Source organism: Anabrus simplex, chromosome 1, assembly GCF_040414725.1.
Source record: "Anabrus simplex isolate iqAnaSimp1 chromosome 1, ASM4041472v1, whole genome shotgun sequence".
NCBI classification, from domain to species: domain Eukaryota; kingdom Metazoa; phylum Arthropoda; class Insecta; order Orthoptera; family Tettigoniidae; genus Anabrus; species Anabrus simplex.
The window spans coordinates 315,038,437-315,065,806 of NC_090265.1; the positions used below are offsets into that span (position 1 = coordinate 315,038,437).

Below are 27,370 nucleotides of genomic sequence, written 5' to 3' on the forward strand. Positions count from 1 at the left end.
CTGTACAGCAATCGTTTTTGATACCTTCCGCTCAGTTCCCAGTTTAGGAATAAGATGTACTCACTTTATTTGTTTACCTTTCCAGTTCAGCTAATCGGCCAGGGTGATGAAAGGATGATTTTTCAGCAAACTTGTTAAATTTGTTTCTCTTTCCAGTTTAGAATGTTAAACTAGTAGTCCTGTATTTCTTGTAATATTCATTTTCCATGGAATTGCTTGTTGTACTCCACTTGTAGTGTTAAGCTAGTAGTAAGCTCAACCTATAGTATTGTAAGCCGTAGTGTTAAGTACTGGAAATACTTAAGTTGTGTGTGAATTTGTACATGATGATGCTGGATTTAGAAAGTTAAACTAGTAGTATTTCTTGTAACATTTCCTTTGCATGTCGTCGTCATCGTTGTTGTTGTTGTTGTTGTTGTTGTTTGGCATTTATGTTTTAAGATACTTTATTATAACTTGTAATATTAAGCTAGTAATAAGCTCAACCTATAGTTTTGTAAGCCATAGTGTTAAGTACTGGAAATACTTAAGTTGTGTGTGAATTTGTATATAATGATGCTGGATTTAGAAAGTTAAACTAGTAGTAGGTATTTCTTGTAATATTTTCTTTCCATGGAATTGCTTGTTGTACCTACTCTGTTTGTTTGTTATTGTTGGGTAATTATGTTAACTTTACTTTATTATTACACTACTGTAAGTGACCACTGCCACCGGGATATTTCGCATTTACAAAGTATTTGTCAACAACAACAACAACAACAACACAATTAATGTTAATCAGCCTGAAGAACAGGTTGATGAAAGAATAATTTTTCAGCACATTATTATTCTTACACCCTGATTCAGTTTCTGTATTGTTATCAATGGATACATAGCCTAAGTATTTGAAATAGTCCAAACCAAACCAAACCCCATGGCACTACAGCCCTTGAAGGGCCTTGGCCTACCAAGCAACCGCTACTCAGCCCGAAGGCCTGTAGATTACGAGGTGTCACGTGGTCAGCACGACAAATCCTCTCAGCCGTTATTCTTGGTTTTATAGACCGGGGCCGCTATCTCACCATCAGATAGCTCCTCAATTCTAATCACGTAGGCTGAGTGAACCTCGAACCAGTCCTCAGGTCCAGGTAAATGTCCCTGACGTGGCCGGGAATCAAACCTGGGGCCTCCGGGTAAGAGGCAAGCACGCTACCCTTACACCACGGGGCTGGCACTTTGAAATAGTCCACCTGCTCCAATTTTGTATCTCTTAACTAATAGTCAGTTTACTTAGGTCTTGATTTTTGTTTTAGATACTGTATTTCATATTATACTCATTACATTGCAGTTTTTTCACGTTCCAATATGGGCTGCAAATTTTTTGTCACCATTTTTTTATTACAGATCATCTTTTATAAGATTTCCACCCACCTGAGTTTCATCCTGTCAGTTTGCTTTCACTAAATGATCCATAGGCTATATTCTGGTAACAAGAGTGTAATTCTTGCCACTATCTTTGAACAAAAAGCTCATTCTTTTCTCAGCTCTCAATGCAACCTGATTATTAATACAAATACCTTCATTATTTGCAAGAATCTACATTTTGAAACCTGCACTAGATGCATGGACTGGTGGAATTCCTGTTGGTGGCAGAAATGTACTTGGATGACACTGTACTCATTGCAATGGATTAAGTAGAAATTATGGAGCTTCTGGACCATGTCAGAAATGAGAATATCAATTTGGGTTTGCAGATCAACATGCAAAAGACAAAAATGATGATAGCTGATAGGGCTGGAAAGCTAAGTATCCAGTACTTTCAGGCAAATGGAAACAGTTTCATATACATTACAGTTTTGTTCTATTATAGCTAGCAATAAGAGCAGTGGTGGAGATCAGGAGGAAAATTGGAATGGTCAAGAAAATGACTCAACTATCTCATATTTAGAAGGGCTTCTCATTTTTAGTAAAGTTGACGATTAGTCTGGACTCTAGTATTTTCTGTTACTTTACAGTGCTGAAATATGAACCTTAAAAGCTGTAGATTTGAGAATGATCAACTTATTTGAGGTGTTGTGCTGAGAAGAATGCTTTGTTTTCTTTGGGCAGCATTTTATACCAGTGAGTTCATCCTCAAGGAGCTGATCATCCTCAGACTCTTGGCAGTTTGCCTACAAAGAACTTCCAATTCTTTGGTCACATCATGCGATGCAAAGAAGGTAGTCTCAAAAAACACATTATCCTCGGAAATAGGCCTGGGAAAAGAGAATGAGGATGAGCTCCTACACACTGTGTATTATACACTGAACTGCATAAAACATGAAACCAGGACGTACCTCATACAAGCAACCCATTTGAAAAAAGACTGTGTAGGATTGGAAACTTTTACAGAGATATGTTGTCACAATTCTCAGAATTGAGGAAACAATGAGAAGAATACCGTATTCATGATACCATGCTTGTTCAATATGTCAAATATCTTTTACCTTGGTACTGGAACTTAGTTGCACATCTTGATTTATGTCACATAAATGTCTACTGACCACATACAGAAAATCTAACACTGGTAACTATTTTGTGGTCTAAAACTTAATTGGTTTTTATTTATTTTATTCTACCTCCTTTTGAAATTGTTCATTTTGCAAGAGTCTGTTAATCCTTTGCCTATAATGCAGGGAGAAACAGAATGTACTACAGTCATATGGAAAAGCAGAGAATATTTGCAAGAGATTGGCCATTGGAGTGAAAGAATTTGGATTGATGAGGAGAACACCTATCTATTTGTTGATGGCATTGTCTGAAGATGTGCAAGTGGAAATTGTCCTTATGTGTTTTTTAGTTTGTCCTTGTCTCTTCTTTCTGTTACTCCTCCTTCCCACATAGACCTGAATATTGTGGTCATCCAGTTGTGTGTTCCTTTCCTTGTTCTTTCTTTCTGTGTTCAATTTGCTTTGCTTTCAGTTCATTTCATTTTGTTTGACACTTGTTTGTTCCTTTCCCAATACCTATATTATCCTGTTGGGATCCTTTTCTTCATATGTGTTTGTCCTTTGTATTATTCTACCACCTGTATTATTCTTTATCTTACATTTTTCCCATTTCCCTGTATTTATCTGGCCATCTCATACAAGGACTGAAGATCTGTCAAGATGGCCATTCAATGAGTGTTGATGCCCTCCAGATGATGTTCAGAAGCATAAACGAGCTTGTTGGGGGCTGAGAAGAGATGGATGTAGAAGAACTGGGATTGATAATGAGGAGAGAGCCTATCTATTTGTTGACAGCAATATATGAAGATGTGGAGATTGTCCTTATGTGTTTTCATATTTGTCCTTGGCTCCTCTTCCTGTTGCTACCTTTTCCCATGCTGACATGCCATTGCATTCATCCTATTGTACGTTCCTTTCCCCGTTCTTCACATCTATCTAATATATATATATATGACATGATTTGAAAATATTGTTTGTTCCTTTCTAATACTTATATTTTCCTTTGGGATCCTTTTCTACTTTAGTGTTTGTCTTTGTTACCTTTTACCACCTGTATTATCTGACCTTTATCTTAAATTTCATCCCTTTATCTGGCTTTTTCCTCATGCTATACTTCGCGAATCAAGATCAAAATTCTGTCACGGTGACCCCTCAATGAGCCTTACCCTCCTGATGAAGCTGGGAAGCAGAAATAAGCTCGCCGGGGGCTGAGAAGCCATGAATGTAGAAGATTTGGGACTGATGAGGAGAGATCCTTTCTATTCAAAGATGGCAGTATATGTAGATTTGGAGACTGTACTTGTTCTTATGTTTTTCATGTTTGTCTTTGTCTACTCTTCCTGTTGTTCCCCCTTCCCACAGTGACCAGTCATTGTGTTCATCCTACTGTGTATTCCTTCTCTTGATCCTTCTCTCTATGTATGACTTGCTCATAGAATAAGCTATTCTTCAGTCTAGTATTGCATTGCAGTTTGGCTTGAAAACCCTCATCCACAGAAAACTGACATGGTTCCCATGTTGGCTCAAAATGACATCTGCTTAAGCAAACTAGTATCATTAGATATTGCTGAACCTGCTAACTTATTAGAAGTTGTTGTGGTGCCGGTATTCGAATTCCCTGCACAGCACGGCTTGTATCCAGTTCTCACCGGCAAAGATGGTCAGGTGACCAGCTGACACTCCACGTCACCGCTCAAGACCCTATATAAGCGAGTGGGCCAGGAGAGAAAGCGATCAGTCGTCCAACAACTAGCTACACCTTACTCCAGAAATGCAGAGGATGCTCTGTATAAGCAGCTTACTGAACAAATGGACTGAAGCTAGCTCGTGAGGTTTCTATCTCTGGACTTGCTGACATCTCATTACATGCTATGAAACATTTCTCCCTCAGTGAGTCTTCATTTATAGTTCAGTTCTTATGAGTTTCGACTTGACATTTGAGCGCTGCTTTTTGGCAGAGCTAAGTGAATTAATAAACAGCCAATCATAGGCACCCGATCACTCTGATAGGGCTTCGGTTACCAGTGTTGTCGATCTGTTGTTTACTATAATCACATGCTACCAGCTGTGTGTTGTATTGTGCTCAGTTCTTTTCACAGTCTTTGTCAGTTTACTCAGGCATTATTGAAGAAGCACCAACAATGGCAGCCAGAAATAAAGAGTTGATTGAGTGCTTGAAGGAGCACAATATTTCAGATCGTGATGACATGAGGAGGGAGGGGGATCTCATGCATCTTGTGAAGCAAAACAAGCCCTAGTACCTAGTTTATGTGCTGGATGAAATAGCCAGGAGACATGGACATAAATTTGTTCTCATTCCACCATATCATTGCCATTTTAATCCCATAGAATTGATTTGAGCCCAAGTGAAGAAATATGTAACTGCGAATAACTGACTTCACAGTTTCAGAAGTTGAAAGACTTCTTTGGGAAGCTGTAGGCTGTGTAAGTGTGGAAGACTGGAGCAGGATCGTGAGACACAATCTGAGAGAAGTGAAGCTTGGGAGAGGGAAATTATCACAGACGATTATGTTGAAGATGTTATTATCTTGTTACAGTCAAATGAGAGTGAAACCTCAAGAGATGATGATAATGTTGATAGTGACTCAGAAATGAGTGGTGTATTCACTTTGTAGGATATTTTCCTTCCTGGTGAGAAATTTAATCTATTAGCAACACAAGCTCTAGAAATTTTATTTCACTTTCTCGGGTTTTATCTGTTAGAGCATCGATCTTTTTGTGTCTTATAGCCTTATCCTGAATATGTTATGTGTTATTGTTAATAGTATGTGAGTTATGCATATTGTTACAAAGAATAATTGATTCTGGACTTATATTCGGGTATATACATTTCCGTTCGTGTTGTGTGTCATACATCAGCTGTTTGTACTTGTAACAATTTGGCACCAATGTCTGACTTCCAGTTAACCGTCAAGTTGAAACTCATAGAAACGGAACTATAGTTTGTGTACTGGCAACGTGTAAATAGTGTATATATCTCAAATGTTGTAGTAATCTGTTTATATGACAAAACTGTTCATTCTATGAAAATACTTTTTCTTTGGTAAAAGCTAGACTTTAAGTTTAATGTGCCAGTGCCATATATTTCACAATACTGTATCACTGCAATTCTCCTTTAATAAAATTCTGTTTTGTGTATGTGAAATAATTCTCTTAATACAAAACACGAAACTGGTGACGAGGAAAAGTTTGTACAGCAAAGTCAGTCCTCCATCAGTACAGTATGAAACTGGTGATGAGGAAAAGTTCATACAGCAAAATCAGTCCTCCACCAGTATGACATGAAACTGACATCATACGTGTGCAGTAAAACACCGCTCAGGCACTACACTGTTTGCAATCAGACTTTCAGTCCAGTTCTCCGTTCGGTATTTTCTCGGAGTATACTGGTCACTTATGGCTTATGACATTATTTCTTCACCATGTCAGACCCCACTCCATTGGAAGCTATCTTACAACAAATACAACAGCTGCAAATAGCCTTTGCTGAAGCTTTAAAGATATTCGCTGCTCAGCAGCAGGTTCCTGCAGTTCCCATGTTTGCCCCTTTTGACATAACCAACGAAGAGTGGTCAGTCTATTATTCTAGACTCCATCAGCATTTTATATGTCAAACTATTCGGGATGAAGTGCGGCATCGAGCCCTGTTCCTCAGTTTGGTCGGCAGCAAGACCTATGAATTACTTTGAAAATTGAGTCCTGAAGACAACATCTCCGAGGTTCCTTTTGCCCAGTTAATTGCTAGATTAATGGTACACTTCATGAACACCCTCACATAGTAGCAGCAAGATATAAATTCTTTCAATGCCGCACGAAAACAGAACCGACCCATACAGATTGGATTGCAGAATTACGTGGCATTGCTAAACCTTGCAAGTTCCATTGCGAGAAACCAGGCTGTCATACAAGTTATGCTGATTCCCTCATCCATGACATGGTCATATTATACACTCCTGAAGACAAGGTCTGCATTGACGCTTTCAAACACAGCAACCCCTTTAGAAGTTGTTCAGCGTTTAGCAACCGTATATGAGATGACGGAACAGACTACCGCGCAAAATCACTCAGACTGGTGAGATAGCTCAGCTTACGCATCCCCGCAACATACAAGCTAAGTCTCCCGGTCGCAAGGATAGCCCACCTGTAGCGAAGAGTAATCATCGCGGAAAGCCTAACTTAACTCAGTGTGCTACACATATTAAACAACAGTTTACAAGCAACTTACAGTCCTTATGCTCTGCGTGCCTGCTGATTCTTCAAGGCCATTTGTTCAAATTGTCAGAAATGAGGCCACATCTGAACAGTCTGTCGTAGCAAGTCCCAGTCAATCAACCTAACCTGGTTGTTCCTACTAAGGATTGAAGAAAAATTATAATTCTGCTTAAGTTCCACCAGCTGGCTGTAGATTTTCAGCTCAACACTGGCCTCCTGTTTCTTTCATTAATCTAGGTATATTTCATCACCTTGGAGCACCTCCATATTCAGCATCCGACATTCAACTTGTCACTTTCAATAAACGGAAAACTGACATTAAAGGTCAGATCTGCATCTCCGCTGACTACAGAGGGATTCACCGCCAAGTACCGTTATTAGTAGTTAATAACTACAACTCCTCTGATATTATGGGAATGGATCTGTTCGATTTGTTTGGTTTCCAATTCATGATGGAGTTAATATCCTTCCAAATTTGCAGCCCACTACCAACGTGACTCAGCTACTAGAGCAATTTCCTGCCTTATTTGACTCTTGTTTAGGTACAGCTTTAGGGTTTATGGCTCACATACATTTGGAGCAAGGAGCCACTACCCATTTTTTTTTTTGAGCACATCCGGGTCCCATTAACTCTTAAAGAGCATGTTAACCAAGAGTTGACATGAAGGCTAAACGACAGAATTGTCTCCGCTGTTCGTTTTAGCTGATGGGATACTCCTCTTATTGTTGTCAGAAAATAAACTGGAGGTATTTCGTCTCTGTGGAGATTTTTGATCAACTATAAACAGTCAACTAGAAACAGACATGTTTTCGATTCCCCGTCCAGAGGAACTTTCTCAGCAGTTGTCAGACAGACAATACTTTTCCAAGATAGACCTGAAGAATGCCTATCTACAACATCCTCTAGATGAAGAATCGAAATAGTACCTTACTTTGAATACACCTTTAGGCCTTCTACAGTTCCAGAGACTTCCTTTTGGCATAGCTTAATTTGCAGTAATATTTCAGAGGTACTTGCAGATCATGGGTTCGATCCCTGGTTGCGCGAACTATTTGAATGACATAATAGTGACAGGCAAAGATCGCCATGATCATATGAACAATCTTTGACTTTTGATGACTAAATTACAAGAGAATGGCTTGCATGCCAAGCTAGAGAAATGTACCATTTTCCGTCCACAAATCCACTACCCAGGACACATCATTGACAAGCAAGGTATGCGCCCTAGTGAGACCAATGTAGCAGCCATTCTTAACATGCCTGTGCCCCAGAATATCAAGCAACTGCAATCATTCCTAGGCAAAGCTAACTACTACAGCAAGTTTATCCCTCACTTCAAGTCAGTAACAGCTCCCCTTAATACGTTGCAAAAGACAGGCATTAAGTTTCTATGGTCACAACCCTGTCAAGAAGCATATCAAAAGATAAAGATAGCCTTAATCAAAGCTACGAAGTTGTCACATTTCCAACCAAGCAAGCTTGCGAGGCTAGCCACTGACTCTTCAGATTATGGTTTAAGTGTAGTCTTATCTCAAAAAGATGACAATGGCCAAGAACATCCCATAGCTTTTGCTTCTAAGACATTGAACAGAACTACTCCCAAATTGAGAAAGAGGCCTTAGCTATTGTTTATGATGTTTGCCGTTTTCATGAATATCTCTATAGCAGCCATTTTTTTATTATAACACATCATAAACCTCTTGTACATTTGTTCAACCCTGGAAACAAGGTTCTAGAGCACACTCTCCACAAACCCCAGAGGTAGTTGCTATTCCCCTCAGAATATTCATATCAGATCACGTACCGTAGTACTACTCAACATTTCAATGCTGATGCTTTGTCTTGCCTTCTGTCAGGCCTGAATACCACCTTCAATTCCCAAGAAACAGATTGTTTAGAATTGGACATCAAATTAGAGGATGCAGTCTCCACTTTCCCGATAGACGCTCGCAAAGTCGCGAAGAACACTGCTAGTGACCAGACTCTTGCTCAAGTTCGAACTTATGTTCGTAATGAATGGTCCCAGACTGAGAAGCTCTCCGATCAATTACAAGTATATCACAAGATGCAGGATTGCCTATCCGTCCGCTCAGGTGTTCTCCTTCTTGAAACCGGCACTCATGTCCAAGTCCTCATTCCGCATAGTCTTCAACAATCAGTCCTCAATCTACTTAATGAAGGATATTGAGGCATTGTTCGTACTAAACAGTTGGCTTGTCAGCATTGTTACTGGCCTGGTATTGATAAACAGATTGAATGGCTTGTCCAACATTGTGACACGTGTCAACGACATCAAAATGGGCCACCTTCTGATTTCTCTCCATGGCCTCCCACAAACAAACCATGGAAACAAGTACATATAGACTATACAGGCCCTTTCCTGAATTCTATGTGGTTCATAGTCATCAATGCCATGTCTAATTTCCCTTTTGTGATGGAAATGCATTCGACCACCACTGAAGCCACTGTTTGTGCCTTAACAGAAAATCTTTACTACAGAAGGCTTCCTTCAGACTATTATTTCTGACAATGATCCACATTTTGTATCTGCCAACTTTCAAGATTACTGTAAGCATAATGGTATACACCACATACTGGCACCTCCCTTTCACACTCAATCCAACGGTGAAGCTAAACAGTTTGTGCAGACCTTCAAGAGAAGTATGCGTAAAGCTCTGCACACTGGCATCGACAAGGAACAAGCCATACTCCAGCTGTTGGGCACTTATAGGACGATCCCTGGCAATAACGGCCTCAGCTCAGCCCAAAAAGTAGATAGACATCCTCACAGAACATTACTTTCTCTGTTACAGCCCCTTCCTGGAAAGCAGTTGCTCCATTCCAGGAAGTTCCAGCCCAGAGATAAAGTTTTCGCCACAACTTTTCAGCAACATCCAGCCTGGGTCCCAGGTACCATTCTCCAAACCCTAGGAACCCGATTATACCGGGTCCATATGGAGCACAGAACCATCCATCGCCATTAAGATCATATGCACCGATGCATCAATGCAGCACCAGAGGCAGACTCTCCAACACCCCAGAGGCAAGCTATCATGGACCGTGCATTGGACCAACTAATTGGTATGGGTTTTTTTTTTTTTTTTTTTTTTCTTCAGGAGGAAGCTTCCTTGCCTACAATGGACCAGCCTTTTATCACCACAACAAATTTGGCGAACTCTCCACCTCAACTTCACCGACGCCGTAGCTGCCGTCGCCCCACACCATACCACCAAAGTTAGGAGGGGAGGGTGTTGTGGTGCCATTATTCGAATCCTGTGCACAGCACAGCTTATGGGGGGTCATCGTTGCTTTACGTCTGTAGGTATAACCTTAAAGTGCCCTACACATGTCCCCCGGGTGGTGCTAAGTAAGCAATAACATTGGCTGCTGGACCAAAAGAAATTTTCTTGAGGATATCCCAGCAAATAGAGGAAACATGATCATGAGTACAAACGGTTCTTCTCAGAACCATACAACAACAAAGGACCTAGGACATTCACTGACAATATTACAACTAAATGTTGAAGGCATAAGCAAGGCAGTGAGTGATATACTTTCAAGAGCGCTGATTGACAACCAAGTGGATGTAGTACTTCTTCAAGAAACTCACTGTGAAGACCAAAGCACTAACTCCTGTCCAGATGTAAGTTGCCAGGATACAGTCTTGTGGCAGCAACTTTCCATGAGAGCTATGGAACAGCAACTTACGCTAAGAACAACATCGAGCAGATAGAAGCTTTAAGTACAAGCACTGATAATAATATATTCACCATCAAAATTAGAGCTGCTGGCATAGAAGTTATCAACATCTATAAACCTCCCTCCCAGTCCTGGGTTAATGAAGCCATCCAGAATGTGAAACATCCTACTGCCATCCTAGGGGATTTTAACAGTCTTCATACCATGTGGGGATATAAAGATACCAATTCTGATGGCAACAGTATACTAGAATGGGCAGAGGCTGAAGATATTTTCTTGATGTACGATGCCAAAGAGAGAGGTACCTTTCACTCTGCTAGATGGAAGCATGACTATAACCCAGACCTCTGTTTTGTTTCCAAGGACCTACATGGAAGGCCTCTCCCCTGCAGAAGAAAAGTGTTAGACAATTTTCCCCGAGGTCAGCACAGACCAGTTCTTTTGAAAGTTGGTGTAGAAGTTCCAATTATAAGATCAAATCCAGTGCCCAGATGGAATTTTACAAAGGCTAAATGGGATCTCTTCACCAGTGAGATGGAACACAATATCCAATGGATTCCACCAGCTCTTGAAAACTATAACCGTTTTACTGGGCTGATATGTTCTATAGCAAAGAAGCACATTCCCCGAGGATTTAGAAAGGAATACATCCCAGGGTGGAGCGAGAGGTGCAATGAGCTGTATGAAGAATACCAACGCAGCAATCAAATGGAAGTCGCTGATGAATTACTACATTGCTTAGACTCTGCCAGGAAGGAAAAATGGCATACATTGACGTCTAGTATTAACTTCCAACACTCCAGCAGAAAAGCATGGTCCCTCCTTAGGAAGCTGGGCAGTAGTGTCCCTAATTACCATAGCAAGAACTCTAAAATAAAGCCGGAACATATAGCAAACATAATTGTTGGCTTAACCAGACCATCAGAAGACACAAAAAAGGATGAAACAAGGCAAATCCTAAACGAGCTTAAGATAGAACTGTCCAGAGCTGAAACAAACTCGCAGTTCTCCGAGGATTTTTCTGTTGCAGAGATCTCAGCTGCTTTGAAGGAAACAAAATCGGGGAAAGCAGCAGGCTTGGATGGTATCCATCCCGAATTTCTGATGCACAGTGGTCCTAGAACTATGGAATGGCTTGCTAAATTCTTTAGTGACATCCTAATGTAAAGAAGGCTCCCACTTCTTCTTAAAAGAACTAAAGTAGTTGCTGTTGTGAAGCCTGGGAAAACTGGCTGTAATGCGGAAGATTATCGACCTATTGCTCTACTGAGTATCTGCTACAAACTACCGGAGAGATTAATCTATAACCGAATCTCAGCTACAGTACTTCAGCACATTCCAGTTGAACAGGCAGGATTCAGACCTAACAGGAGCGGTTGTGATCAGGTTCTGGGACTAACCTGCCATATTGAGTAGGGCTTTCAAGAAAAAATGAAAATGGTTGCTGTGTTTGTGGATTTATCATCAGCCTGTGATACAGTCTGGCATAAAGGGATGATCCTGAAGTTCCTGAAAATTATTCCTTGCAAGACCCTAGCTTTCTTGCTCAACAACATGTTATGCAATCGCCTAATTCAAGTACATCTCAATGGAAACAGAAGCAGATTCTACAGATTAAATGATGGATTGCCGCAGGGTTCTGTTCTTGTTCCACTTCTCTTCAATATCTACATGGCAGATCTTCAATCTACTACGTGCCGAAAGTTTATATATGCTGACGACATAGCCCTAATAGCATAGTCCACAAACTTTGAGACCGCTGAAGCCATTCTCACACAAGATCTCCTAAAAATGGATAGATACTTCAACACCTGGCAATTGGAACCTAATGTAAACAAAACAGAGATTAGTACCTTCCATCTAGAAAACTGGAGAGCCCATTACATTCCACAAGTTCAATTCAGAGGCCAACAGCTAAAATACTGTGCTCATCCAAAATACTTGGGTATTGTGCTGGATCGCTCTTTGACTTATAAAGAACACCTCTGCAGAACAGCTCTTGCCCTAGTATACCCCGTTGCAGAATATTGTAGCCCTGTATGGATCAACAGCACACACACAGGAAAAGTTGATGTCCAGCTGAATGATACCATGAGGACAGTGTCTGGCACACTCAAATCCACACCACTTAAATGGCTGCCAGTATTAACTAACATCCATCCTCCTCACCTTCGAAGGTTAACTGCTCTGAAGAAGGATTGGTTAAAGTGTTCTGCAAATACACTCTTGCCAATTCATCAGGACTGCAACCCTCAGAAGCATGGAAGATTAAAATCTCGACATCCAACATGGCAACTAGGAAAGAGACTGGTTGAATCACAGTACAATATGAATAATGCCTGGAGGGAAGAGTGGGCTGCTTCAAACCCTGACCAGCTAGGATTGATATCTGACCCTTGTAGGAAACTTGCTGGGTTCAACTTGCCAAGAAGTATCTGGGCTTCGTTGAACAGGGTGCGGACCGGTCTTGGAAGATGCAACTTCTGGCTCCACAAGTGGGGAAATATTTCCAGCCCTCATTGCGATTGTGGTGACGTGGCTCAGACAGTCCACAATGTTGTAATGATGTGTCCACTTCGGAGCTTCCAGGGAGAATACCACGAACTTCATGCGGCAAGTGAAGAGGCAGTGAATTGGCTAAATTCTCTGGACATTAAATTATAAGTTAATTACCATCGACTGATCCTTTGTCCGATTGTTGTTTTTATCTACTTTAAGTGTATATAGTTTTAAGTGTGCATATATATAGTTTCTCTGTACCCTCTAAACGCCATACAAAATAAATAAAGCACAGCTTATATCCAGTTCACACAAGCAGAGCTGGCCAGGCGATCAGCTGACACTCCACATCACCGCTTGAGACCCTATATAAGAGAGTGGGCTAGGAGAGAAAGCATTCAGTCATCTAATGGCTAGCTACACCTTACTTCAGAAGTGCAGAGGATGCTCTGTATAAGCAGCTTACTGAACAAGTGGAGTGAAGCTGGCTCGTGAGGTTTCTTACCTCTGGCCTCACTGACATCTCTCCAAACTTTCTATTCTCAAGTATTCAGCTCTTAAATGAGCACTATGACTTTGCAAGTCAGTTGCTATGCAACATTTCTCCCTCAGCGAGTCTTCATTTAGTTTGTGTACTGGCAACATGTAAATATTGTATATATCTCAAGTGTTGTAGTAATCTGTTTATTTGACAAAACCGTCTGTTCTTGAAAATACTTTTTCTTCAGCAAAAGCTAGACTTTAAATTTAATGTGCCAGTGGCACATATTTTGTAATACTGTATCATTGCAATTCTCCTTTAATAAAATGTTTTTTGTGTGTGAATTAACTCTCTTACTACACAACAGAAGGTAGGGACTGTTACCTTTCAAGAAATAGCAAGTCTTACCTTGCTGTCAGACAGTTTAAAAACAGTAGGCCAAGCTTTTTATGGAGTTGTAAAAGGACAGGCAGGTTTTAAATGCAATATGTACATCTGTCTACCACAGACAAGAACTGTGTTCATTCCCCACTCAAATTTTTTTTGGTAATTTAAATGTCCGAGTTTTACCACCCAAAAGCTCTGTCAAAAGTGGGCTGTTGCTGTTAACCTTTAGTCCACCCAATATATGTAACAAACAAACAAACAAACAAACATCAGTTTCCTTGTTCAGGATGTAGAGTCACTCAAAAAATAATGAGTGCACAGTATTGTATAAATTCCTCACAGGTACACTTTTCTCAGAAACAATTGAACCTCTAGATATAATTAGGGAAAGGATTTTTAGGCATGAATAGGTTAGAATAAAAATGTACTTAAGCAAATCCCAAGTATCATCCTGCTCTACAGTTATCTTGGTGAGTTGAGAAAATTGAAGATTTCTGATAGTCCATATCCTTAATAGTTATGCAAATTTCACTGTAGAACCATTGTGTGGGCTAGATGACACTTAAGACTTGCTTAAATACATTAAATACATTAAATACATTAAATACATTTAGCACCTGAAAATACTTTCCCTGGATATGTTTGTTGTGAGTAAACAAAGTGTTTGTATTCACCTGGTAGGTGAATTATACATTAGATTAATTTTTCTGGCAAGATTAGGGCCATTTAGTCATCTCTTTGCTCTAACCAGAATATAAGATACAATGCATACACAATAATAATCAGAAATAAAAATTACAACTATTAACTTAATACCAACACAGTCAATGATAGTGATGAAGTGATGGATGATGATGAGGATGAAGATAATCATAACGTAATAAAAGATTTACAAAAACTTATTAACATATACAACTGAATCCTTACTACTTAGTAACTACAAATAATCAAGTAACTACTTAGAATTGCTATTGCAAACAAATATCAACTTTCTCGTTCAGGATATACTGTCACTCAAAAGATAATGAGTGCACAGTATTATATAAATTCCTTGCATGTACAGTTTTCTCAATTTACAATTTAGGAAATTAAATTGTTATTGAGGAGATATTATTGGCACTGCTTCCTGCATCTAGCAGAGGAGGCTTCTCTGACAAAGAAAGCTTTTTCCATAGTCATACTGTAGAAATGACAAAAGAGTTTTGTGTATTTTGTTGTATAGTACAATGGTAATAGATAAATGTTTGTTTTTGCTGGTGTTCATTATAACAGTGTAGTTGTCACAGTGCACAAAAACAATAATACCAGCATTTTACTGCTTGCGTGTGGCACTCAATGGCCTGTTTAAGCACTGAAGCTTCATATTGATGGAAACCAAATTTCACGATGTAGGATTTGAACTATCAATACTACATTCCGCTAATTGATAGGTTAGCGTTTGACAACATGTATTACGCCACAGCAGTGTGACTTATTTATTAAGAATGTCTCAGAGTACATTACTCCTCCAGTTCACTGTTTCGTATGCTCCCCACGTCACTGTGTTGTAGTTTTAAGCATTCATTTTGTGTTTCGCTATAACCAGTCACTTGGCACAACATCTTAACATAGTTACACTGTAGACTGATGTATGATAAATGACTGAAAAGATTTCATATTTTTCGAATGGTCTGTAGTCACATGGCGGGAATAATAATAGTGTTCAGAATCGTTTGCAGGATGGTCTTATGATACATTAATACAACAGGGGATGCTAGCAGAGAAATATCGACCGCATGACAATCTCACACATTTGTTGGGCTGCAAAACAAAATATATGCAGGGGCAAATGAAAAGCTGTTTGTAATAAACAAGCATATCCATAGAAATACATATCTTCCAGTGAAGATAGCCAGTACATTTTCCAAAATTTTCAAGATGAATCTCTACATCTCTGCTCATACAACAAACAACAAAAATTCAACAAATGTCTCTCCAGTTCCTATTATATATTTTTCCCTCATCTGTATTCTACCCTTAGTATAATCATATAACATACAATTATAGTAAATTTCTCACCTTTCCTTCTTGTAAATACTTATTTTTCTTTTCCCAGTCCCTGAAGTACTTTCCAGCAACAATTTTGTACAGATTCTTGTCAAAAACTTGATCAGTATCTTCATCATAGAAGCAGTGAGCAGCTGTAAATAAATATTAATAAATGAGGTAAGATATATAAAAGGATAGACACAGGGCCACTCTTAGGGATATGCAAATTGAAGTCTCTACCAAGGACCAAGTTAAATGATCACATTCATTTTCAATAATACATCCAATCACCAAGCCTAGAATGGTGAACTCACCAGAAGTTATTTTGCTATTATAGTGTTTGCAAATGAAGAATTTTAATCTGAGTGTATGGGGCACAATCTGCTAGTTGCTATTGTCCTTCGTAACTTCAGTACCTTTTCTTTAATAATCGTATTAGAACTGTTCCAGCAATAAGGCAGTACAATTAAAATTGTGATCATTGATGTAGTAATTTTGAAATGATACATACATACATACATACATACATACATACATACATACATACATACATACATACATACATACATACATACATACAGGGATTTAAATGAAGACAGAAAGTTACATTTGAGGAATGTTTAATAACTTTAACTAACTCCTCATCTTCCTTAAGCATAAAAATAGGTTGCAGTAATTAACATCTCAAGAGAGTGTGAAACAAACAAAAAACAAGTTTCAAACCTTTCAGCAGAGAAAATATACCATTTCAAAAAATACAAAACTGTTGATATTCTACATATTAATAAAAGTAATTACAAAAAAATACAACTTTTTCTTAACTACCTTCTTCACTGCTATTACTACCCATATACACTTTTCATCTGTTTGATTCTGTTTTTAATTGCATTCTGCTTTTAGATAAGAGTACAAAAACTCCAGAACAATGAAATAAAACAGAAGTACATGGATATGATTAGTGAAAAGTTCCAAACAGTGGACAGTAAGCAACTTCAGGTTATAGAAAGAGAATGGGTGGCATACAGGGATGCTGTAGTAGAAACAGCACGGGAATGTCTAGGAACAACTATGTGTAAGGATGGGATAACGCGAACATCTTGGTGGAATGATAAAGTGAGAGCAGTTTGTAAACATAAAATGAAGGCATATCAGAAACAGCTCCAAGCAAGGACTAATACAAACAGGGAATTGTATGTAGAGGAAAGAAACAGAGCAAAATAAACAGTTGTTGAATCCAAGAAGAAGTCATGGGAAGAATTCGGTAATAACTTGGAAAGGCTATGTCAAGCAGCAGGGAAACCTTTCTGGACAGTAATACAGAAGCTAAGGGAGGGAGGAAAAAAAGGAAATAACTAGTGTTTTGCATAAATCAGGTAAACTCATAATAGAGCCCAAGGAATCATTGGAGAGGTGGAAGGAATACTTTGAAAATCTTTTCAACGTAAAAGGGTATCTTCCTTGTGATGTTGCAAACAACCTAGCTCATGGGAAGGAGGACAATTATGTTGGTGAAATTACACTTGATGAAGTGGAAAGGATGGTAAATAAACTCCCTTGTCATAAAGCAGCAGGAATAGATCAAATTAGACCTGAAATGGTGAAGTATAGTGGGAAGGCAGGGATAAATCTATATATATAAAGTACCGTAGCTTGTCCTGACTGACTGACTGATTCATCATCGCCGAGCCAAAACTACTGGACATAAAGAAATGAAATTTTGGGGATATATTCATATTAAGATGTAGGTGCTCGCTAAGAGAGGATTTTTGGATATACCGTCGCTAAGGGGGTGAAAATGGGGGTGAAAGTTTAAAATGAGTGTGTTTATATCTCAAAACTTTAAAAGTTTAGAGATGTGAAAAGTGGTATTTAGAATCTTCTTTAAAAATAAGGAAACACGTATTTTTTTGTTTTCAGACAATCCCAATAGGAGGGGTGAAAAAGGGTGAAAAAGGGGTTGAATGCCTAATCAGGATACCGGTGCTTATATCTCAGAAACTGAAGATATTACAGACCTGAAAATTGGTACTTTTGATCTCTTTTAAAAATAAAGAAACACGTATTTTTTTGTTTTTGGAAAATCCAATTAATGGGAGGGTGGAAAGGGGGTGAATTTTAAAAATGAGTGAATCTATATCTCCAATCTTTTAAAGTTTGCAGATGTAAAAATTGGTATTTAGAATCTTCATTAAAAATAAAGAAACACGCATTTTTTTGTTTTCGGAAAATCGCAATAGGAGGAGTGAAAAGGGGTGGAAAAAGGGGTTGAATGCCTTTAATGAGGCTACTTATATCTCAGAACCTGAAGATATTACAGACCTGAAAATTGGTATTTTGGATCTACTTTAAAAGTAAAGAAACACATATTTTTTCGTTTTTGGAAAATTCAAATATTGGGGGGTGAAAAGGGGGGGCGAATTTTTTAAAATGAGTGTGTCTATATCTTAAAACTTTAGAATTTACAGATGTAAAAATTGGTAGTTAGAATCTCCTCTAAAAATAAAGGAACACGTATTTTTTTGTTTCCTGTAAATCCCAATAGGAGGGGTTTAAAAGGGTGAAAAATGGGTTGAATGCCTTTAATGAGGATACTTATATTTCAGAACCTGAAGATATTACAGAACTGAAAATTTGTATATGGGACCTCCTTTAAAAATAAAGAAACACGTATTTTTTAGTTTTTGGAAAATCCAATTAATGGCGGTTAAACAGGAGTGACAAATTGGGGTGAATTTTTTGAATGGCTATATCTACAGAATATCTTGGAAACGTAAAATGTTACAGACGTAAAAAGTGGGTGTTTGGAATCTCCTGTAAATGTAAAGAAACATAGGTGATTTGTTTTTGGAAACTCCACTTAAGGGGAACTCAAAAGGGGTGAAATTTTAAAACGAGAATTTTTACAGTATATCTAAAAAAACTTAACATGTTACAGAAGTGAAAAATGGTATTTTTTATCTCTATTAAACATAACGAATCGTGTATTTTTAGTTTTCGGAAATACCACTTGGGAGGTGGGGGGTGGGTAAAAGTGACTGAAAATGGTGTTGAATTCTTTTAATTAGGCTACTGATATCTCAAAAATGAAGATGTTACAGACGTGAAATTTGATATTTGCAATCTGCTTTAAAAGTGAAGAAACACGTATTCTCGGAAAATCCAATGAAGTGGGGGGGGGGGGGGGGGGGTGTGAAAGAATTGAAAATTTAATTGACTTAATTGTATGAGAATGCATACATCTAATAAAAACTAAAGTTGTTACAGACATGAAAATTCGTATTTAGATCTCCTTTAAAAACAAAGAAAAACGCGTTTTGGTGGGGAAACCATCTTGGAGGGTGGGAGTGTAAAGGAGTTCAATTCCTTTCATGGGGACACATAAATCAAAAACTGAAGAAGTTAGAGTCGTGATAATTGGTATTTAGAAGATCTTTTACTATTAAAGAAACAAGTATTTTTTGCGGGAAAATTCACTTAGGAAGAGTAGTGTGAAATGAAGTGAAAAAATTAAATTATTTTTATGGGGATACTTATATCTCGAAACTGAAGGCAATAGAAGTGAACATTGGTGTTTGGAATCTCCTTTAAACATAAAGAAACAAGCCTTCTTTTAATTTTTTTTGGGGGGGGGAGGGGCGGGGGGGGCGGTAAATAAACTTAACGGCGGTGGGGTGTAGAAGGAGGTGAGACCAATTGATTTTACTTTTCTTAATGTACTTATAAGTATCCTCCGTTGCTCAGGCGGCAGCGCGCCGGCCTCTCACAGCTGGGTTCCGTGTTTCAAATCCCGGTCACTCCACGTGACATTCGTGCTGGAAAAAACGGAGGCGGGACAGGTTTTTCTCCGAATACTCCGGTTTTCCCTGTCATCAGCCCTTCCAGCAACACATAATAATAATAATAATAATGTTCCGGACCGTCGTCAAATGTGCGGACCGCGCTGGAAACGGCTCCTGGACGGGTAATGACTAAGAATGCAATCCGGCCGCGGGTTCAGTGCCGCCAAAGCACCCAATATGACACCACGCCGGATCTCCTGAAGGATTTTATACATATTAAAATGATTATAGGAAAAGATGGCAAAGATTTACGGACCCAACTGACCGGGAGGAATACCTGAGCCTAGACCGGGAAGTACGAAATCGATTGCTGGAAAGGAAGATTCAAAAATGGGAGGAAACGTGCCGTAATCTAATAGAAAACGAGTCAGATCGGGAATTTCGGCGGATTATATATCTAAAACAATAAGCATTCAATTATAAATTTCAGTATAATACCGTAGCGAAGCACGGGTATCTTGCTAGTGGCTTCATATAGTAATAAGATTAGCATGGAGTGTCAGTAAGGTTCTTTCAGATAGGACAAAAGCAGTAATTGTACCTATCTATAAGCAAGGGAGCAGGAAGGATTGCAACAACTATCGAGGTGTCTCATTAATCAGTATACCAGGTAAAGTGTTCACTGGCATCTTGGAATGGAGGGTGCGATCAGTGGTTGAGAAGAAGTTGGATGAAAATCAATGTGGTTTCAGACCACAGAGAGGCTGTCAGGATCAGATTTTCAGTATGGGGCAGGTAATTGAAAATTGCTATGAGAGGAATCGACAGTTATGCTTCATAGATCTAGAGAAAGCAGATGACAGAGTACTGAGGGAAAATTTGTTTGCCGTACTGGGTGACAATTTGGATTCAGGGTAGATTTTTAAAATCAGTCAAAGGTATTTATGTTGACAATTGGGCTGCAGTGAGAACTGACAGTAGAATGAGTTCTTGATTCAAGGTAATTACAGGAGTTAGACAAGACTGTAATCTTTCACCTTTATTGTAGACAGTTTACATGGGCCATCTGCTGAAAGGTATTAAGTGGCAGAGAAGGATTTAGTTAGGTGAAAATGTAGTGAGCAGTCTGGCCTATGCTGACGACTTGGTCTTAATGGCATATTGTGCCAAAAGCCTGCAGTCTGATATCTTGGAACTTGAAAATGTGTGCAATGAGTATGGTATGAAAATGAGCCTTTCTAAGACTAAAGTGAAGTCAGTAGGTAAGAAATCAAAGAGAACTGAATGTCAGATTGGGAATACAAAGCTGGAACAGACAGATAATTTCAAGTATTTAGGATGTGTTTTCTCCCAGGATGGTAGTATAGTAAGTGAGATTGAATCAAGGTGCAGTAAAGTTAGTGCAGTGAGCTCGCAGTTGCGATCAACAATATTCTGTAAGAAGGAAGTCAGCTCTCAGATGAAACTATCTTTACATAGGTCTGTATTCAGACCAACTTTGCTTTATGGGAGTGAAAGCAGGGTGGACTCAGGATATCTTATTCATAAGCTAAAAGTAGCAAGAATGATTGCTGGTACAAACAGGTGGGAACAATGGCAGGAGGGTATTCAGAATGAGGGGAATAAAGGCCAAGTTAGGAATGAACTCAATGGATGAAGTTGTACACCTAAGCAGGCTTTGGTGATGGGATCATGTGAGGCAAATGGAGGATGATAGGTTACCTAAGAAAATAATGGACTCTGTTATGGAGGGTAAGAGGGGTAGAGGGAGATCAAGACAATGATGCTTAGGCTCTGTTTCCAACGATTTAACGATAAGAGGTATAGAACTAAACGAGGCCACAGAACTAGTCACAAATAGAGGATTGTGGCTGCGATTAGTAAATTCGCAGAGGCTTGCAGACTGAATGCTGAAAGGCATAACAGTCTATAATGAAGATGTGTATACGTATGTCTGCTTTTAACTGACATGTAAAAATGATGGTATTGGATTTACTTACTTTTTTCACATTAAAATATTGAAGTGCGATTCCCAACATCAAATCAAAATCAAAATCAAATCAAATCAAATCAAATCACCACTGATCTGCATTTACAGCTGTTGCCTAGGTGGCATATTCCCTATCAGTTGTTTACCTAGAGCTTTATTTAATAATTTCAAATTTGGAAATCTATCGAACATCTCCCTGGGTAAATTATTCCAATCCCTAACTTCTCTTCCTATACACAAATGTTTGTCCTACTGGGCGAGTTGGCCATGCGGTTAGGGGCACGCAACTGTGAGCTTGCATCCAGAAGATAGTGGGTTCGAGCCCCACAATCAGCAGTCCTCAAGATGGTTTTCCGTGGTTTTCCATTTTTACACCAAGCTGTAACGTAATTAAGAACACAGCCACTTCCTTCCCACTCCTAGGCCTTTTCTATCCCATCGTTGCCATAAGACGTATCTCTGTCGGAGCAAAGTAAAGCCAATTTTTAAAAAAATTATCCAATTTGTCCTCTTGAATTCCAACTTTATCTTCATATTGTGATCACTGAAGCAGCATTTCCTTGGTAAATGGTTTGATCTCTACAGTGTAAAGAGTATTCCTAATGGTTCCATGTCACAAGAATATTTTTTGGATACAGTTGATAACGTGGCACTCCTGCCTTTATCAGTTCAAACAAGATGGGGAACAAGGCTCAAACCTAATGCTTATTATGCTGATTATTTTGAAGTAATAAAAATAGTAGTTTGATTCCTTGATTCTGGAGAAGCTGTTTTTGTTAAAGAAGAATGAAAATTCTTGAGTAAAGATAGTGTTCATGAGCAACTTATATTCGTCGCCATAAGACCTATCTCTGTCGGTGTGACGTAAAGCCACTAGAAAAAAGAAAACACCACTTACTTGTATATTCATTCTAATTTGAAGTGCGTACTTCAACCATCAATAAATTGAAAGGAAAAAGAACTCTTTCATGCTAAAATTGTTTACTGTTGAAAAATCCAACGATCCGTAATGAATCTAACAAATCAAGTTTTCTTGGAAAATGTAGTGTAGTGTTAAAACTCCAGTCTCCACAAAATTAAAAACATTTGTAGTGTTCTCCAAGACAAAGGAGAAAACTGACGGTGCATTTATTCTAGAAGTCTTTGATTTCAATCAGTTGGAGTAGCTTCAATTGTGTCATGTGATGTAGAAAGAGTGGTTTCTGAGTACAAAACCATTTTACCATATTTTCTCACATAATTAACATCTCTGCATAATTTACACATCCCAATATTTTTGGGTCTAAAGAGGAGAAAAAGAAATATTCCTTTATTTGATGCACCCACTTCTTCAATCATCCATCACGTAGTTCTGGATGTGTTTCAAAATAAAGATGTCAACTACTCAAGTAGCAGCCTTCCTAATGTGAAACCGGGCATTCCAAATACTGTGCAACATGCTGTTATCAGTTGATGGGAAGTACCACTGCACTAGTTCAGTGAATGAATCAGCACAGAACTGTCTATTGATGCTCTATTCCAGTTTGGTACAAACACATTTTACAAGTGTTTCGGGTATGGTACATGCATTTTCTGTGATCTCAAAATTGGTCAAGGGAGTGTTGATAAGGGTACAGGGATCTGGAAGTCAAGTACGGATGACATAAAAATGTTACTGTTGAACTGTAGCAGTATTGTAAAGATAGGAATAAAATTAAGTAATTTAATAAAATACCAGAGGACCCATACTGCTCCGCAGCATTCATTATAAATAGGTCAGATAACTCGTCTTGATATGCCTGTCACAGTCATATTATTCATATTATTTTGCCTGCCCTTTTCAATGGTTTTATGAACATTTAATAAGAAGCGCATTATGGTATTCAGCAGTTCGTAATCAGAATTCATCCTTTCTGATGTCATCATGCTGTCTATTTGGTGAAAATCTATCCATATATTAGCTATTTTATTCTGCAGTTCTTGACGTAAAGAATGGTATTTTTAATAACAGTTTTCTATATAGAGCTGTTGTCTTGTGAACTCACAGCTTAGTCTCGAAGGAGCGTTTTTTTCCAGGCAGAGAACTTTTCTAAAATATATGGCCTTCAGTCTTTTGAGTGCAGCTAGGATATCCTTCCATTGGTGTTCCCAGATAATGTCTAAGGCGTATTTCATGATGGGGTCTGTACGTAGACGTTTTTCTCATAGCAGCATGTAAGTTATTAGGCGTGCTCTCCCATCTGTTGAATTTATTTGGAGGCTGGGAAAGGTTAGAGAATCAAAGAGTATCTAGCAGGGAATAGTATTCTTCCATGATTAGAGAAAATGTATACTCTCTGGCTTGACAGGTAGTAATCAAACATGGCTGCATGTATTGACATTACTAAGGATGAAAAATCACATATATCAGAATATTAATGAAAGAGTTAGTCACTTACCAACCTGCTAAGTACAGAATGCATTGCGGGTTAGTGTAAGCCTTCATCTGCAATTATTGGAGTGATCATTTAATTATTTGATTTTATGATTACTCAAAGTTGGCTGAACGTAGAGAGCTATCAATGTCTCATGATTCACTGGCAGGTAATTCCGGAGAGAATAAAACAAGAATTAAGCAAACTGGTCCAGTAGAATGGACGGATGATTTTCCAAAGCTGTTTGTAGTAAACCCTTTTAATATATAGATACTTACCAGAATTTTGTTAAGAATGAAGCCATATTTTCCAGTGTCGACTTAGTTAAATGCAATAAAATCTCTCCAGTCCGTCAAACACATAGCAGTTACAATATAAATTATAACACTATAAACATACCTGTAAAATACACACTAATATACAAAGAATGACATGTTTTGTTCTAAAAGAACTCCTCAGATTCTATCAAATCACTTAAAACATGCTTATATATGTACAGTATTGTTTACGTTGTGTAAACTTGTCAATGATAGAAATTTTAGTGATAACATGAACCAGTAATGACAAAAATAAAATAGATATACAAGTATTAATATAATGGAAAACTTACGTATTTATCTAGACTGCCGATGCTAAGTCTGTTGTCACCAAACACTATTTCAGGACTGTGGTCGTGAAAAGTTTTGGGCAAAGCACACTGCTCGCGGAGAGGGGAGGGGTAGCATGGGAGGGGCCTTGTGGAGCGTTGTGGATCTCTCCTATTGGATGATAGAGGCGAGCACACTCTCCTCTCCACGGTACATATATAAGCATGTTTTAAGTGATTTGATAGAATCTGAGGATGTTCTTTTAGAACGAAACAGGTCATTCTTTGTATATTAGTGTGTATTTTACAGGTATGTTTATAGTGTTATAATTTGTATTGTAATTGCTGTGGTTTGACAGACTGGAAAGTTTTTATTGCACTTACCAGAATGCCTCAACATGACGCGGAAAAAACAACTCAGAAAACTGGAACTGAAAGAGCGAAAGATCCTCAAAAGGATTATGGGTCCCATTAAAGAAGGAGATGGATACAGAATCAGGCACAACAAGGAACTGTACAGTAAAACAAAGAGCATTACAACAGCTATGAGGAAGAGAAGACTAATGTTCTATGGTCAGATAGTCACGATGGACAGACAGAGACTCACTTCAAGGATCTTCAACACTGTATCTAGAGGGAAAACAACAAATGCCAAATGGACAAATTTAGTTCAGAAAGATCTACAATACATAAACTTTGACCACATTGACATTTAAAACTGAGATAAGTTCAGAAAGTTAATCAAGACATCTGACTCTCTCCATTCACTAACAGCTAAATCACTGCATCCAGGAGTAGGAGTCAAATGGACTCAAGAAAGAAAAGACATCCATAGTGCTAGAATGAAGGAATACTGGGCTAGGAAGAAGAAAAAAATCTCACCAGAGTTAAGAACCACGTGGCCCATTGTAGGCCTAAATGAATAATAATAATAATAATAATAATAATAATAATAATAATAATAATAATAATAATAATAATAATAATAATAATAATAATAATAATAATAATAATAATAATAATAATAATAATAATATCATAGTGTAAGAAATATGTTATGGGACAAAGATGTGCCAATGGAAGCAAAGGATACTATGTACAAGATGTATTACGTACCCATAACAACTTACGGAGCAGAAACTTGGGCAATGACAAAGAAGGATGAGAGTCGAATACAGTCAGCTGAAATGAAATTCTTGAGGAGTATGATACAGAAGAGTAGAAGAGAAAATAAGGAATGAGAAAATTCGGGAAGAAATTGGAGTGGAAAAAATGAGTGATAGAATAGAGAAGAGCCGACTAAGATGGTTTGGGCACATAAAGCGAATGAGCGACGAAATAATGCCAAAAAAGGTGATGGAAATGCAAATCCAAGGAAGGAGAGGCCATGGACGACCACGATTGAGATGGAAGGATACCATCCAACGCAGCATTATAGAAAGAAACCTGGACTGGGACACAGTGTTGGAGGAGGAGTGGTGGAAAGACCGAAGAAAGTGGAGAGAAACCATATTTGCCCCTACCCGGCTACAGCTGGATAAAGGGAAATGATGATGATGATGATGATGATGAATAATAACCACATACCAGATATTGTAATAGGAGTTGCATCACGGCTGAGAAATTATATAATGGATGCAGAAATTTTTCCACTGACTGGATTGTTTATTGTGGAGATAGGATAGGAATGGTAAGAGGGAGAGTATTCACTCTGGTGAAAGAAGAATTTCTAAGCTACGAAAAAGTTAAAGATGACAAACATGAAATTCTAGGTGTAAGGCTCATCCTTAAAGATAATAGGCAACTTGATGTTTTTGGAGTGTATAGACCTAGAAGCGGTGATGTGCATACGTACATATTATTCGCAAAACTTTTAGTGATACTTCATTTTACGGGGGTGAGGAGTAAGGAGGGAGCTACCCTGTATTTGGTAATACTGCTAACTGAATGGAAATAAAATGGAATTGAATTGATAGTATGATCAATCGATAATGAATTTTCTAAACCTTTATCTTAGGCCAACAACTGTGTCACACACACAATATATAACATTTATGGATGCAAATCTTATTTCTAGCATGAATTCTCAGAAATTTCACAATCGTCGCTGCTATGTGCAGTACTTTTTTTGCTAGTTTCTTTACGTCGCACCGACACAGACAGGTCTCATGGCGACGATGGGACAGGAAAGGTCTAGGAGTTGGAAGGAAGCGGCCGTGGCCTTAATTAAGGTACAGCCCCAGCATTTGCCTGGTGTGAAAATGGGAAACCACGGAAAACCATCTTCAGGGCTGCCGACAGTGGGGTTCGAACCTACTATCTCCCGAATACTGGATACTGGCCGCACTTAAGCAACTGCAGCTATTGAGCTCGGTATCTGCAGTACTATTAATAACAATCTCGTCCATGGCTTCAGTATTCCTCTTCCAGTTTTTTCACCTTTCTCCGATCTGCGGCAGATACTGAATGGAATGCCTTGATGGTCAGTCGTCGTAAGTTAGCTGTTGACATGTCTCCCATAATATTTTCCTCACTCATGTTCAATCCTAATCTATATTTTGGTTTTGCTGTGTAAACAACAACAGTACATAGAGTGTTACATTTATACCACCAGATGTGTCCGACTCATTGGCTGAATGGTCAGCGTCCTGGCCTTCGGTTCAGAGGGTCCCGGGTTCGATTCCCGGCCGGATCGGGAATTTTAACCTTCATTGGTTAATTCCAATGGCTCGGGGGCTGGGTGTTTGTGGTGTCCCCAACATCCCTGCAACTCACACACCACACATAACACTATCCTCCACCACAATAACACGCAGTTACCAACAC

At 38.6% G+C, this 27,370-nt stretch overlaps 1 protein-coding gene across 2 annotated transcripts in view; it reads right to left on the bottom strand.

Moving 5' to 3' along the window:
- The window catches only part of LOC136856738 (modular serine protease), a 298,657-nt gene that overhangs the window by 24,045 nt on the left and 247,242 nt on the right, over positions 1-27,370 (bottom strand). For both annotated transcript variants that reach the window (XM_067134817.2, XM_067134818.2), the window contains exon 9: positions 15,827-15,948. In XM_067134817.2, the coding sequence (XP_066990918.2) occupies positions 15,827-15,948 (122 nt within the window). The remainder of the gene's footprint in view (positions 1-15,826; positions 15,949-27,370) is intronic.